General features: G+C 38.0%; 1 protein-coding gene across 4 annotated transcripts in view; it reads right to left on the bottom strand.

Annotated features, from left to right (window-relative positions):
* The window catches only part of GRAMD1C (GRAM domain containing 1C), a 99,824-nt gene that overhangs the window by 39,211 nt on the left and 43,712 nt on the right, over positions 1-16,901 (bottom strand). The window contains exon 1 of one of the 4 annotated variants that reach the window (XM_061427190.1): positions 10,055-10,267. The exons of 2 other annotated variants lie outside the window; for them this stretch is intronic. In XM_061427190.1, coding sequence (XP_061283174.1) covers positions 10,055-10,060 — 6 coding nt within the window. In that variant the 5' untranslated portion in view covers positions 10,061-10,267. Of the gene's footprint in view, positions 1-2,393; positions 2,706-10,054; positions 10,268-16,901 lie in introns of those variants that run through there. One more of the 4 variants, XM_061427214.1, reaches the window with a different exon arrangement.

Here is a 16,901-nt window from a genome sequence, read left to right as displayed (position 1 = left end):
AAAACAAAAATATGAAAATCAATGGTCTGATTTTTAGAAACATTATAGATGGTTAATTACATAATTAAGCAAGGTAGAGGAAGGCAGCATTACATGAAGCAATTGCTGGCAAGATTCTTTACTTCTCTCATTCATTCAACAGATATTTATTTAGAACCTACCAAATGTATAGGACAACCCAGGTGGCTCAGTGGTAAAGAATCTGCCTGAAATGTGGGAGATGTAGGTTTGACCCCTGGGTTGGGGAAGATCCTCTGGAGAAGGAAATGGCAACCCACTCCAGTAATCTTGCCTGAAAAATTCCATGAACAGAGGAGCCTGATGGGCTACAGTCCATGGGGTCACAAAATAGTCAGACACAAGTTAGCGACTAAACCACATCAAATGTATATTACTACACTAGATACTAAAAAGGATAAAAATGATATCCCACTTGTTCTCTAACAACTTATTATAATATAGTTGAAAAAACATGGGAAACTTTTATGTAAAAGTTAAATAGGACAAACTATAACATTATTACGTACTAAAGAACTGATGGAATCAACATGATATAGAAGTATAAAAGAAAGAAACATTAGTGTGATTTAGGATGATCAGAAAAGGCTTCCATTATAGAAGGGTCTTCAGCTGAACTGAAGGTATACAACAAACAGAGGAAATGGAGAAATTAAAAAATTGGGAAGTGGAAGTCTACATAACAATATAGAATAAATACATGAAAAACACAGGCAATATTTGTTCTGAAGTCAGTAAACACTGTATCAAACTACTTGGAGTAAGAAATTTAAGTGAGGAAGTAGTAGGGATAAATATAGAGATTTTACAGGGCCAAACATACAGATATCTTGAATTCTTCCCAGCTATTCTCAACAACATTTCCTTTTTTTTTCTCTGTATATCTGCTCTGTCTAGTAGCTTTGGTATCTGTTATGTTACACTAGATGACCTTCATCATTTCATGGAAACTCAAAGGCATTAAGAACAAAATTTCTGCACTTTGGACTGCTAGCTCCCAGATGACTAGCATTTCATAAGAGTAGCTGTTGAAACTTCAGATATTATTTTAAAAAGTCAAAAATACCCAAACAGTTACCTACAATAAAGTTATTCAAGCTGGGTAAAATGTCAGGTTACTTTGGGGCTGAATTCTATTAACCTAGAGTGGTTATCTCAGGCTGATAAGAAACTCTCATTGGAAATAATGAACGTCTAATAAACAGTAAACAATAAGGTTCTAACATTTCATTATTTAATATACACAACTTATTTGGTGGATAAAAAGTCTTTTGAAGCATAGTGTCCATAGAATAAAAATAACAAGGATCACTAGTGGTAGAGAGGGAGAAGGCAATGGCACCCCACTCCAGTACTCTTGCCTGGAAAATCCCATGGATGGAGGAGCCTGGTAGGCTGCAGTCCATGGGGTTGCTAAGAGTCGGACACAACTGAGCGACTTCACTTTCACTTTCCACTTTCATGCATTGGAGAAGGAAATGGCAACCCACTCCAGTGTTCTTGCCTGGAGAATCCCATGGACGGAGAAGCCTGGTGGGCTGCAGTCCATGGGGTCGCACAGAGTCGGACACGACTGAAGCGATTTAGTAGTAGTAGTAGTGGTGGTGGTAGAGAAAGTTAAGAAACAACTGTGCTTGATCCTAAAGGTACCCCAACCTGTCTGACTCTTACTCCAGAAGAACCATTTGTGAATAGCTTTTTTTTTTTTTTAACAATAGCAGTTAGCTAATACTGATAATTAGCTCTGATAATTATAACTGATATATTCCAAAGATGTTATCTTTGAAACACTTTCAATGTCATAAATGCGTGGTTAACTTGATAAAGAGAAACAAGCAATATTTCAATATACTTATGGAAGATTAAGCTTTTATAAAAACTCTTCAGGAAATAATAGGTATCAAAATATCCCCAAAACAAACTAAAACAAATAAACAATGAGCTATACACTCTGACAGCGTCCTAAGAGTGAAAGAAATGAAACCTATGAGTAAAATAGTAACAATAAAAATACAATTTTATTTGACTACATATATAAATGTTTTAAATACATTATAAGATACTATCAGGAAGTTAATAGAGTAACTTCAATATATTTTAATCTATTAATTCAATACAAATATATAAGGTTAAGAGAAAACAAAATAGAACTCATTTAATTTGCCACTTATAGATTTGCTAATTTGTTAAAAATGATTTTTTCTACAAAGTTGGCACAAAGTCACCAACATGATTATTTACAGCCATGTTGAATATTCAAACACTAAAACATATACCCAGACTGATATTCATAATTCTTTCAATAATCAGCAGCAGAACCTGGGTTAAGTAACCTTAAAGAAAATTTAAATCTTAAACAAAGGTTGACCACCTACCTGGGAACAATGGGGAGGAAGGCTCCCCGTTCAGTCTGCTGAGACGAATCAAGCAGTAATCAGATAAGGCTCAAAAGTCAGATCAATTTCTAGCCCTGAAAGCTTTGTATTCTAAGTACACTGCAAGGTTTCTCTACAGTAGAGTTTCAAACATTTAATGACAACTATGTAAAATCACTGCTTTAATCTTCTAGTTTTGTTATGAATTTTCCTTATAAAAGACAAGCTCTACTATAATTTAAAGCACATTATTATTTCCTGGTTTGTAGAACCAGCACTCTTCCAGGCTGCCGGTCAGAATGCAGAATTGGAAGTTACACCTCACTCTACAGGTTCCCAAGCCACGCCTACTAGAAGAAGGTAGGTAAACAAGGCTTTATTAAAGGGACAGGTCCCAATTTCTTCTGTTCTACACATCGATTAGAAACAATAAAATGCAAATGAAAATACCTTGCTTATGCTCCATTATGTAAAACGCCTATTGCAATAATATCTTAATCTTTTTGTTAAAGTTAAATATTCGATATATTAAGGATTAAATTTTCTTCTCTATGCCGATGCCTCCTATTCAATCCTGTCAATGTCATCACTTCTTCATATACCACTTCTTCAGTGCTAAGTCACATCCCCATAAGACTCCTGCATTAACCCTTTACAACTATCAAGGATTTCGTTTCTTGAGTATTGTAAATAGAATGTCAGGAACGAGCTTTTTGGGTGGAGCAATTCCAAGAAGCAGTCAGTACATTTTTCATCACTCAGACATTTACATCTTGATTACTCAATAATTCTTTCCTTTACAAATATTTTTAACTTTATTCAGAATAATAATTTCCTGGCAGGGACCTTGACTATAGTAAACACTATGAAGAGTCTCAACTACCAGTTCTATTTATTACCCAGAAGAAAAATTTTCATCTAAATGAAAGATCAAATCTTGCCCTAATTTCTACCTAGCTGTTCCAGCTAGAGTGTGACAAATCAAAGGCTACTTGATGAACTGCAAGGATTAACCTCTTGGTGATGAGATAGGGTTGCTAAAATCTAATCATTTTATACAACAGCAGAATAAGGGACCAAAGTGACACTGGAAGATAGTATTTGCTCAAACTGAAGAGAACTCATTATGGGGTGGGCTTCCACGCCCCAAAAACCAGTGCTCTTGACATATTACGGCACTTCTCATTGACCTAAACCACAGATAAGTATCTTTACTCTACCATGGTAACCAAAGAGCTATGAGAAAAACATACATTAACTGTACTGTAAATGATCTTTATATACTTTTGCCAAGTATAAAAATCCAAATGACTGGATACAGAGCAGAGCTCAGCAGGTTTAAGAGGGAAAACAGAACCTAAGCCTGGACCTGAAGAAAGTCCGATATACAAAGGCTGAGTGGAAGAGAAGTACCCAGAAAAAAAGGATAGAAATTCAAGAGAGGCAGAAGAAAGTTCAGAAAGAATGACATGGAAACCAAGGGAAAAAGGTATTTCAAAATAGAGAGACTACACCATGGTGTGAAATGCTGCTGAAATATCAAGAAAGACAAGCTTATGTATGTCAAATTCAAGGGTGCAGAGGAGTGAAGCAATCTGGCAAGCCAGCTGACCATAAATGGAGAGGGCAGGGAGAGGGTAACACAGAGAGGAAGAAGGAGAGAGTCTCTAGGGGAGGGGGAAGCAGCCAGGTATGAAGAGCCTATATTCCATGTTAAATATAAAAGGGAACCTACCAGTTTACACATAGAAAAGCAACAACTGCAGATGTGTGTTTTTAAAAGATATACTTTTAAAATGACAGCTACTTTGGTAACAATCTGAAGGACAGATTCGAGTGTTTAAAGAGATCTTTAGGAGACTACTGTAATGGTTCAAGCTAGAAATGATGAGGGTCTTGATGACCGACATGACACATTGGCAAAGAAGAGGTAAGAAAACAAGGATGCACCAGGTTTCTGGCTTGGGTGACTGGTCAGGAGGAGGTATACTTCACTGAGCAAGGGAAACTAGATGGAGGCGTTCTGCCAACCAGAAAGATAAAAAAGAGGGAACAACAGACAAATACTTCTACACTGCCAGGTTACTATATAGACCATGTGACTAAAATACTTAGCAATTTGCATTTATTTTTTTCCTGGTAGGTTTGAATACTGCTCTTATTAGATGTCTAACACTACTGGAAAACTTCTAGATTTCCAAGTAATTTCAAAAGTAAGAATCATTGGAGAGGGGCATAAGGAGGAATAAGAAGTTTGGTAAGGCTGAAGAGTCTGCAAGAGGAAGCTGGATGGCACTCTTCTCAAAGATGACACTAACTTGATCAGTCAGTTAACCACTATTTGGAGAATGGCCTCAGCACTGTTGACTTCCTAGAGAGGCACTCAGAGCATCTGACTCAAACCAGCAACACTCACAAGCTGCACACACATGCTCCATAGTAAATACACTAATGCTTAGAAGGGGAACAGTCTTTTCTAGACTTCAGAAGGCATGCATCCTTACCATCCAGGTGCCTGAATACCTTGGAAGTCAGATTAGTAATCAGAAATCTGCATGATAAGCATGAAGTCAGAACAAAGGTAGCCGATTTTTAAGGGAAAAACTACCTGTGATGCTGGTGAAGCCTGATGAGTCACTTCTGTCTCATCTCTGTTCACTCCTCCAGTGGTCAAAGTCTACCTCTGTGACTTTGCTTTTCTGGCCTAAGTCCTAAGTCCTTGGCCTAAGTCTGGCCAAGTCCCCTTCAGATCAACATATTTTCCCTTTATAGATACTAACATAAGTAATCAACTGTTTGTTTTTTTTAATAATTTTTTCTTTTTTGGCTGTGCTGGGTCTTCACTGCTGCTCAGGCTTTCTCTAGTTGCTGCAAGCAGGGGCTACTCTTGGTGCAGTCCACAGGCTTCTAATTGCTGTGGCTTCTCTTGCTGTGGAGCACAGGCTCTAGGGTGTGCGAGCTCCAGTAGTTGCGGCATCTGGGCTTCAGTAGTTGTGGCTCCCAGTGTCTAGACCAATAGGCTCAATAGTTGTGGTGCACAGTCTTAGATGCTCTGTGGCATGTGGGATCTTCTAAGATCAGGGATCAAACCATGTCTCTGCATTACCATGTCTCCTGCATTGACAGATGGATTCTTTACCACTGAACCTTCAGGGAAGCCCTCAATCAACTGTTTTAAACCACTTTTCCCCCAACTGTCATCCTTCAATTACAGATTCCCCAAATAGAAGTTGGAGTGACTTGTATCAAAATTGGGAGAGGGTGGGTCGACATACATTGAAAACCTATCCTCATCACTTCATCTCTAATTCTGACATATGCCTCCTCCTCCTTTTGGCCTTTGGGAATAAGCCTGAAAGCCATTCTGTCTCTTCAAGTCTTAGAATTTAAAATGAGTACAGATTTCTGTTCTATTAGGCCCTGGATTTAAACACTCAGTTCAGTTCAGTTCAGTCACTCAGTCGTGTCCGACTCTTTGTGACTCCATGGACTGCAGCACACCAGGCTTCCCTGTCCATTACCAACTCCCACAGCATACTCAAACTCATGTCCATAGAGTCAGTGAAGCCATCCCACCAACTCATCCTCTGTTGTCCCCTTCTCCTCCTGCCTTCAATCTTTCCCATCATCAGGGTCTTTTCCAATGAGTCAGTTCTTCGCATCAGGTGGCCAAAGTACTGGAGTTTCAGCTTCAACATATTCAGGACTGATTTCCTTTAGGATGGACTGGTTGGATCTCTGGTTGGGACTCTCAAGAGTCTTCTCCAACACTACAGTTCAAAAGCATCAATTCTTCAGTGCTCAGCTTTCCTTATAGTCCAACTCTCACATCTATACATGACTACTGGAAAAACCAAAGCTTTGAATAGATGGACCTTTGTTGGCAAAGTAATGTCTCTGCTTTTTAATATGCTATCTAGGTTGGTCATAGCTTTTCTTACAAGGAGAAAGCGTCTTGTAATTTCATGGCTGCAGTCACCATCTGCAGTGATTTTGGAGCCCAAGAAAATAAAGTCTGTCACTGTTTCTATTGTTTCCCCATCTATTTGCCATGAAGTGATGGGACCAGATACCATGATCTTAGTTTTCTGATTGTTGAGTTTAAAGCCAACTTTTTCACTCTCCTCTTTCACTTTCATCACAAGGCTCTTTAGTTCTTCGTTTCCTGCTGTAAGTGTGGTGTCATCTGTATATCTGAGGTTATTGATAACCAATAACCTCAATCTCAGTATGTACTCTTTGAGCTTCCCAACAGCCCCATGCACTGGCAAGAGACATCACTGTTATGTCTCTCAGAGGAAAAACAGTGCAAAAAGAACAGTTCAATTTCTGTACACATCCTGCCTACATTAATAGTATCAGTAATCCTAAATCTAACAATATGATATCACTAGAAACATGAAAATAGTAACAATGTTGTGGTGGGCTGGGGCCAGACCATAATGTCTCTAAATAAAATCTTAGATTTGGTGGTCTGGCTCTGACACAAAACATGGAAGGGGGAGCAGCTTAACCTCAACCAAACAGTGGAGGACTAGAGGCGGGGGAAGGCTGAGGTTCTCTAAAAAACATAGAAAACACGAATTGTTTGTATCCCAGAAGGGAGCAGTCACTGTCTTCTGGCCCCACAAATCCCAACCACTCAACGTCTGTTCTTCAAGAAGGTGCTAAACTCAAAGGCTGTGAACTAAGCTGAAGCGCTATCAATTACAGCACGGATGACAGGGTGACACTTTAGACACATGCCTAAAACTGGAGACTTACAGTAAGTAAACTAAGCCAAACATCTGAAATAAACTGCCCTTTCTGAAGGAAAGCATCAGAGGAACTGTATGAATGGGGGAAAAAATGGACTTTTAAAAACATTCTTTCTCAAAGGCACCATATCTTCCTCAGACTTTTTTCCCCTCTTGTAGATATATCTTACTGGAGAAATTTAAATACACACATACATGACATACACACACACAGAGAAATTTAAAATCATCCTGTTGTCTTAATCAATCCTAATGGAGTAATCTTTTATATAGATTTATATGCTTTAAGGATTTCTTAGGCAAAAGTAAGCAAAAATAACATATATCATTCTCAAATTCCTGAATTACAAGTAAATATGATTATAATATTCTGAACTTAAACTATCTAAAAATAGTTTGAATATACACAAAATTTATTATTCAAATTACTTGTGTTTTTTCTAGAATTTTGTAGTTAGGCTGTATAATTAATGGATTTTGGTTTTTACCTTCTCTTTAAATACAGGATTACAAAAGATCAACGAATCTAACCAATGTGGCTTATCACTTTAAAAAACTAGAAGATAATTATGGCTCATAAAATTATGGACAACACTAAGACTACATCAAGCACCTAGCCCTAAGCCTGGCACCTAATACTTCCTAAGCGGGAGTTACTATTATTGTTATAGATATTAATAAGTTAAAAAGGACTGTTCTTCAAAGATCACTAAGAGAGTACAGGAAGAGTAGCTATGTCGTTGATTCTGTTTTCTAATTCCTTCTCTCAGTGAATTCTACAGTGTTTAAAATTCCAATTAGGACACCTTTAAAACTGAGATCTCACCTTCAACTTTCATTAAGTTGTGTATAGTATTTAACATATCAGTATAAACACTGATTTTTGTCATAGTATAGACCAGAAACAGTAACCATTCTCTTTATTAAAATGAGAGTATAGGGATATTTCCTGGTGGTCTAGTGGTTAGCACTCTGTGCTTTCACTGCTGAGGGTACGAGTTCAATTCCTGGTCAGGGAACTAAGATCCCATAAGCCATGTGGTATATAGCCTCCCAAGAAATCATTTTAAACTAGAGTATACTGTCCACTTGAAATAGAGTTGCATGTTCAATGTTAAAGATAACCAAGCAATGCAAAGATTTGAAAGGTATAACTACAGTAAAGATGGTGATACTCCTCATGCACACATCAAAAACACAAGTGACATCAGGAAGTTTTCAAAAAGGGTTAGCTTTTACTTGAAGCCTATAGAAAAATGTTACTTGGCTACAATGGCCTCAGAAGTATTCTCCAAGTCCCTCTCTTTCACCCACTTCAAAGAGCTTTTTTTTCCCTTTGACCATTAAATTTCAGATCTCAGTTTCTCCTAGCTCTTCTGTAAGCCTGAACTTTATCATTTCCCTGGAGGTATTTGTTTTCATGAGGATACATCCCAACTCACTTGCATGTGATAAGTGCAAAAGTGATTTGGAGAGGACACTCAGATCCAGGGTATAACAAACACAAACTGCAGTAGCAGTCTCAGGCTCCTTGTTAGAATGAGGGAATGCACTCGGAAAACACTTGGTATTTGGGGGGCAGGGTTAATCACAATATGTCCCTAGGGCAATACTGGAGTTTTCAGCCCCTGCCAGTAAGAGCAGCCCAGGAGGTGAGGTGGGGCCTTCCAGCAGCAGGACCTGGAAGGGCAGAGTGGAGTTGCCGGTGCTTAGGGCTTACTGCACTCACTTGGTGTTCTCCCCAGGTGGTTGCTATGCACCACTGGACCCAGCTTCCTTGGGCCAACCCCCCTAGGCATCTCCCAGGTAGAAGCATGGGCATGGGGTCCGGGGAGACTGGACACCCAAATGACAATACAGACTTAAGGGGGGTGGGAGGAGGTTGACCTTGAGGCTGCCCTGCCCATCTTGTCTTTTCCCTTAAGGAGAGGGGAAGGGCTGGGCTTGACAAGATCCCCCACCGCCACCCCACCCACTTCTCTCCTCTCTCTCCATCTCCTGACTTCCAGGTCACTTTGAGTCCCCCAGCATTCAGGGAAAGAGAGAACATTCAAGCAGAGCACTGTTTAAAAGACCCAGACCTCAGCAGCTGCCTGAAAAATCAGAAGCTATTCAATCCTAAGAGCACTCTAGTGAGGGGCTTAGCTGGGAGGTGGGGAGGAGAGGAGGTAAGGTTTCTGACAGTGGTGTTTAAACTCCTGCTAAGAAGGAGCCTTTCTTATAACCTGGAAATCTCTACTCTTCCTTCAAGCCATATATATTTTTTTAAATAACAGCTTTACTGAGCTATAATTTACATATCATAAAATTCACTTTTCTAAAAGCATACAGTATGGAGGTTCCTTAAAAAAACTAAAAATAGAGCTACCATATGATCCAGCAATTCCACTCCTGGGCATATATCCAGAGAAAATCATAATTTGAAAATATACATGCATCCCAATGTTCACTGCAGCACTATTTACAATAGCCAAGATATGGAAGCAACCTAAGTGTCCATCAACACATGAATGGATAAAGAAGATGTGGTGCATACATATAATGGAATGTTACTCAGGCATAAAAAAGAATGAAATAATGCCATTTGCAGCAACATGGATGGACCTAAAGATTATCACACTAAGTGAAGTCAAAGACAAGTATCACATGATATTACTTATATGTGGAATCTAGAGAAATGATACAAATGAACTTACAAACAGAAACAGACGCACAGATTTAGGAAACAAACATGTTTAACAAAGGGGAAAGGTGGTGCAGGGGGGATAGAAATTTGGGATTAACAGATATACATCGCTATGTATAAAACAGATAATCAACAAAGACATGCTATATAGCACAGGGAACTCTACTCAATACTCTGTAATAGCCTATATGGAAAAGAAGTTGAAAAAGAACAAATACCTCCATGTGCTGCACTGTGCTGAGTCACTCAGTCATGTCCACCTCTTTGCGACCCCCATGGACTGTAGCCTGCCAGGCACCTCTGACAATGGGGATTCTCCAGGCCAGAATACTGGAGTCAGGTTGTCATGCCCTCTTCCAGGGGATCTTCCCAACCCAGGGATGGAAACCAGGTCTCCCACACTGCAGGCAGATTCTTTACCATCTGAGTCACCAGGGAAGCCGAGATATATGTATATGTATAACTAAACCACTTTGCAGTATACCCCAAACTAACACAACATTGTAAATCAAATATACTCCAATATAAAATAAAATATTTTTAATGTTATTGCAAAATAATGGCTATAGAGAAATAAATATCTGTCAAAAAAACAAAAAATAACAGTTCTACTGAGCTATAATTCACATACCATTACATTCACTTTTCTAAAAGCATACGTATTAGTAATATTTAGCATATCCTGAGTTGTACAACTATCACTACTAACTTTAGAATATTTTCATCAACCTGAAAAGATATCCAAATTCATTAGCAGTCACTCCACATTCCTTCCTCTCCCTAGCAACAAATTTATTTTCAACTTCTATGAATTTGCCTGTTCTGGACATTTAATTAAAATAGAATCATACAGGAGAAGGAAATGGCAACCCACTCCAGTGTTCTTGCCTGGAGAATCCCAGGGACAGAGGAGCCTGGTGGGCTGCCATCTATGGGGTCGCACAGAGTCAGACACAACTCAAGTGACTTAGCAGCAGCAGCAGCAGCAGCAGCAGCAGCAGCTCGTGGAAAAAACCAAATGAATTTTGCAGGCTACCCTACATATTAGTTTCAGGTATACAACACAGTGATTCAATATTGTTATAGGTTATATACTCCATTTAAAGTTATTACAAGATAATGGCTATTATTTCCCTGTACTGTAAAATCCTGAAATAATTTTAAAAGTAAAAAATAGGTTCGATGCACGATACTGGATGCTTGGGACTAGTGCACTGGGATGACCCAGAGCGATGGTATGGGGAAGGAGGAGGGAGGAGGGTTCAGGATGGGGAACACATGTATACCTGTGGCGGATTCATTTCGGTATTTGGCAAAACTAATACAATTACGTAAAGTTTAAAAATAAAATAAAATTAGAAGAAAAAAAAAAGTAAAAAATACATAATCATTTGCATATATTTCAGACTGCAAATAATTAGTTCATATGGTTGTGTAATAATTCAGTCTTTACCCTGTTATTGGCTCTTTGTTATATAAACAATGCTATGATGAACATCTTGCACACACACACACAAAAATAGAATCATACAATATGTGGTCATTTAGGACTGGCTTCGTTCACATGGCATAATGTTTCAGTCCTTTTTATTGCTAAATACTATTCCATTGTATGAATATGTATTTTGTATATTTTTATGCATACTTTCATCTGATGATATTTCCATTTTTTGGCCACTATGAATAATGCTATGAATATTTGATTGCAAGTTTTTGTGTGAACCATATGCTTTCAATTTTCTTGCATTAACCCAGAAAGGGAATTGCTGGGTCATATGGTAGCTCTATATTCAACATTTTGAGGAACTGCCAAACTCAATTTCAAACATTTCAAAGTTTTACAATGCCACCAGCAATGCATGAGGGTTCCAGTTTAACCACATGTTCAACATTTGTTAATGTCCGTCTTATTATTTTAGCCATCCCAGTGGGTGTGAAGTGGTATATCTCATTGTAGTTTTGATGTGTGTTTCTCTAAAAGCTAATGACCCTAAGCATCTTTGCATGTACTTGGTCATTTGCATATGTTCTTTGGAGAAATTACTACTCAAAATCTTTGCCCATTTTTCACTTCGATATTTGTCTTTTTCCTGTTGAGTTGTAAGAGTTCTTCATGTATTCTGGATACAAACACCTCCTCAGATATATAACTTGTACATTTTTTCTCCCAATCTATGAGTTAGCTGTCTTTTCCCTTTCATGATGGGCCCCATCAAACACAAAAGCTTTTAATTTTGATGAAATTGAATTTATCTATTTTTTTTCTATTGTCACTTGAGCTTTTTGGCCATGCAGCATGTGGGATCTTAGCTCCCCGACCAAGGATCAAACCCACACCCTCTGCATTGGAAGCGTGGAGTTTTCACCACTGGGCCACCAGGGAAGTCTTGTCACTTGAGCTTTCGATGTCATAGCTAAGAAACCACTGTCTAATCCAAAGCTCATGAGTATTTACACCTAGAGTTTCTTCTGATAATTTTATACTTTTAGACCTGGTAGGCTCCAGTCCATGGGGTCGCTAAGAGTCAGGCACGACTGAGTGACTTCACTTTCACTTTTCACTTTCATGCATTGGAGAAGGAAATGGCAACCCACTCCAGTATTCTTGCCTGGAGAATCCCAGGGACAGAGGAGCCTAGTGGGCTGCCGTTTATGGGGTTGCACAGAGTCAGACACGACTGAAGCGACTTAGAAGCAGACCTGCATTTAAGCCTATGATCCATTTTGAGTTAATTTTGTATATGATATGACGTAGGGGTTAAAATTCACTCTTTTGCATGTTGATACCTAGTTATTACAACAGCAAACCATTTGGTGAATCCAGCACTATTCTTTCCTCACTGAACTGTTTCGGCACCCTTGTCAAAAATCAATTTATGATTGATAATTTTAAGATTTCTAGATTCTCATTTCTATGCCGTTAATCTGCCTGTCTAGACTTTTGCCAGTAGGTATACTGCCTTGATTACTGGTTTGTAGTAAGCATTGAAATCAAGAAGCATAAGTCTTCTAGTGTTATGAACCTAATTGTATTCCCCCAAATTCACATGTTGAAACTCTAACCCCCAATATGGCTATACTTGGATATAGAGATTTTAAGGAGAAAATTAAAGTTAAATGAGGTTGCTCTAGTCTGAATTGTGTCCACCTACAATCCATATGTTGAAGCCCCAACTCCCAATGTAATGGTGTTTGGAGATGGGGGCCTTTGGGTTCCAAAACTCTAAGAAAATAAATTTCTGTTGTTTAAGCTGTTTAATTGATAACATTTTGTCATGGCAGACCTAACAGACTAATTCATCCAACTTTGTTCTTTTTCGAGATTGTTTTTGCTATTCTGGGTAACTTACATTTCCATGTGAATTTTAGGATCTACTTGTCAATTTCTATAAAAATGCCAGTTGGGATTCTGATACAGATTGTATTAAATCTGCAGATTAACTTGTGGAGAATTGTCATCCTAGCAATATTAAGTTATCTAATCCATGAGCATGAGATTCTTTTCTTTTACTTAAGTTGCCTTTAATTTCTTCCAACAATTGCTGAATTTATTTATTGGTTCTAGCACATTTTTATTGGTTTTCTTGGGATTTTATATACAGAAAAACATGTCATCTGTCAACAGAGATAGTTTTATTTCATTTTTAAAGCAGATGTCTTTTACTTTTTTCCTTGTCTAATTTTCCTGGCTAGAACCTTCAATACAATGTTGGATAGAAGTGGCAAGAAAGGACATCCTTGTCTTATTCCTGACCTTAAAGGGGAATGATTAGTCTCTCACTAGTAAATACGTGGCTATGAACTTTATCCAACTGATGAAATTCCTTGCTAGCCCTAGTTTGTTTTTGTTTTTTAATCATGAAAGGATGTTATATTTTGTCAAAAATTTTTGCTGTACAGATTGACATGATCATGTTTTTTGTCCTCTATTCTACTAATAGTGTATTACATTGATTGATTTTCATGTGTTGAACAACCTTGTATAAATCATGGTATATAACCTTTTCATATGTTGCTGATGTTGGCTTGCTAATATTTTCTTGAGGATTTTTGTTTCTACATTCATAGACACAATGAACATAAATATTGGTCTGTAGTTTTCCTGTGATGTTCTTTGGTATCACGGTAATAATACTGCCTTCATAGAGCAAGTTGGGAACTCCTTTTTGGAACGTTTTGTGACAGATTGGTGTTAATTCTACTGTAACATTTGACAGATTGATCAATGAAGCCATCTGGGCCTGAGTTTTTCTCTATCGGTAGATTTTTTATTACTAATTCAATCTCTTTCCTAGTTATAGGTTTATTCAGATTTTCTACTTCTGATTGAGTCAGTTTCAATAGTTTGTGACTTTCTAGGTATTTGTCCATTTCGTTTAGGTTAATTTGTTGGTATACAATTGTTCATAGTATAAACCATTTATTTATTTATTTATTTTTTGATACCTAAACCATTTATTTTTGTAAGGTTAGTAGTAATATTACCACTTTTACTTCTGAACATAATAATTTTAATCTTTTGTCTTGGGTAACCTAGCTAAAGGTTTGTCAATTTTGGGGATCTTTTCAAATAAAGAATTTATGGTTCTTTTAATTAACATTATTTTTCCATTCTTTATTTAATTCATTTTTATTCTAACCTTTACTGTTTCCTTGCTTCTATTTGCTTTGTGTTTAGTTTCCTCTCTTTTTTCGAATTTCTTAAGGTGGAAAGTTATTGATTTGAGATCACTCTTCTTTTTCAATGTAGGTGTTTATAGTTATAAATCTCCCTCTTAGGCACTGCTTTAGCTGTATCTCATAAGTTTGGTATGTTGTGTTTCTCTTTTCATTTACTCAAAGTATTTTCTAATTTTCCTTGTGATTTCTTCTTTCACTTATTGGCTTTCTACGAATATTATGCTTAATACCCACTTTTTTGTGAGTTTCCCAAATTTCCTTCTATTATTGAATTTTAATTTCATCCCACTGTGATTAGAGACCACATTTTGTATTATTTCAATTCTTTTGGATTTATTAAAGCTTGTTTTATGACCTGGTAGATATCCAACTTTAAAAATCCATTAATAAATCTTGCTTCAGTAACAACCTAGGGAGGTCCCTGGTGGCCTAGCGGTTAGGATTCCAGGCTTTCACAGCCATGGCCTGGGTTCAGTCCCTGGTCAGGGAAGTGAGATCCCAGAAGCCATGCAGTGAGGCCAAAATCATAATAATAGGAACCTTAATTTGGGAGTTCTGGATAATGATATCTCTAAGCTGCTGGGGCACAGAACGTATACTAGAAACAAAAACAACTAACAGTACCACAATTAACCTTCCTTACTACAGTAGAGCACACTGTAAGATAAATATTTAATAGTGTAGTCTTTCCCCCCATGATGATGGAAAAGAGATCACTGAATCAATAGAGCGCGGTAGTTAGGACCAAGATCTCTGCAATTAAACTACCTGGGTTGATATCTTGGCTCTACCACTTAGTTCTATGACTTGGAATCACTTTTCTTTAGCTTCCTCATGTACACAATAATTATGGTAGCAAATTTCTGTGAGAACCAAAGAGAAAATCAATGTAAAAATACACAGTATTTAGAACAAGTAATATATATTTGGCAAATGCTAGTTGTTGTTATCATTATGAAAATTTAAATGTTTGACCCTGAAATTCCATTACCTATGTGAGAAAGAGCCACACATGAGCTTAAGAAAGCACGGTCAGGCTGTTCACCACAGTACTGTTTGTAATAAAACAATGGAAATGAACTAATGGTCCAGGAAACCATAGTAAATCCATTCTACAAAATATTATACAGCACATTAATAAACAGAGAGAGGACGATCTACATGTGCTAACATGTGACTCCAAGAAACAATGTTGTTTTTTTTTAAGAAAGGAGAACTGAAGGACAACAAATATAGGATAACACTTACTTTAAAAACAAAGCAAAGATATACGCTTATATATATATATTTGGAGAAGGCAATGGCACCCCACTCCAGTACTCTTGCCTGGAAAATCCCATGATGGAGGAGCCTGGTAGGCTGCAGTCCATGGGGTCACTAGGAGTCAGACATGACTAAGCGACTTCACTTTCACTTTCACTTTTCACTTTCATGCGTTGGAGAAGGAAATGGCAACCCACTCCAGTGTTCTTGCCTGGAGAATCCCAGGGATGGGGGAGCCTGGTGGGCTGCCGTCTATGGGGTCGCACAGAGTCGGACACAACTGAAGCGACTTAGCAGCAGCAGCAGCAGCATACATGTAAATACAAAGGAAAGGGATGAAAAGACATATGCTATCCCATGGACTGTAGCCAGCCAGGCTCCTCTGTCCATGGGATTTCCCAGGCAAGAATACTGGAGTGGGTTGCCATTTCCTTCTCTAGGGAATCTTCCCAACCCAGGGATTGAACCTGAGTCTCCTGCATTGGCAAGGCAGGTTCTTTACCACTGGGCCACCAGGGAAGCCCTGAAAAGATACATACCAAACTGATAACAGTGTTTGCCTCTAAAAAGGCAATGAGATTAGCATGGAAGGAAGATGTTAGTTTCAGAACTGTTTGATGACTTTGTCAAATAATGCAACGTATACATATGTGGACAAAAATTCAATTAACCATCAAGCCAAGAATAAAAGAGAAATTTATTCAAGCCAAACTGAAGATTAGAACCCAGAGACAGTCAGAAATTTCTGAGAACTGTTCCACTAGTCAGCAGTTAGAGATGCAGTTAGACAAAGAATCATGTATCGTATTAACAGGTTAAATTATAAAGTTCATCAGAAATGTTTGGTCAAGTGTGTATGTACAGAGCGAGTCTTTAGCTCACTGAGAACCCCTGTATGGGATGGAAAAAGAAATATTAATCTTAAAATGACAACACTGGTGTCTGAAGAATAGGTGTATTCTCCTCAAAGGTTGATTACAGCCTCCTGCCCCAGGAGGTCTGGTTAACACGTAACACAGATGTACACTGCACGCTGGGAGAAGCCTATCCCAAATGGGGACATGCTGGGGTGTGTTACGTGTGTTTCAATTCTAACTTAGTTTGATTGTTCTGCCATAGAGA

Source organism: Bos javanicus, chromosome 1 (genome assembly GCF_032452875.1).
Source record: "Bos javanicus breed banteng chromosome 1, ARS-OSU_banteng_1.0, whole genome shotgun sequence".
NCBI classification, from domain to species: domain Eukaryota; kingdom Metazoa; phylum Chordata; class Mammalia; order Artiodactyla; family Bovidae; genus Bos; species Bos javanicus.
Note: the sequence above shows the minus strand (reverse complement) of the source record. Positions and strands in the feature narration are given on the sequence as shown.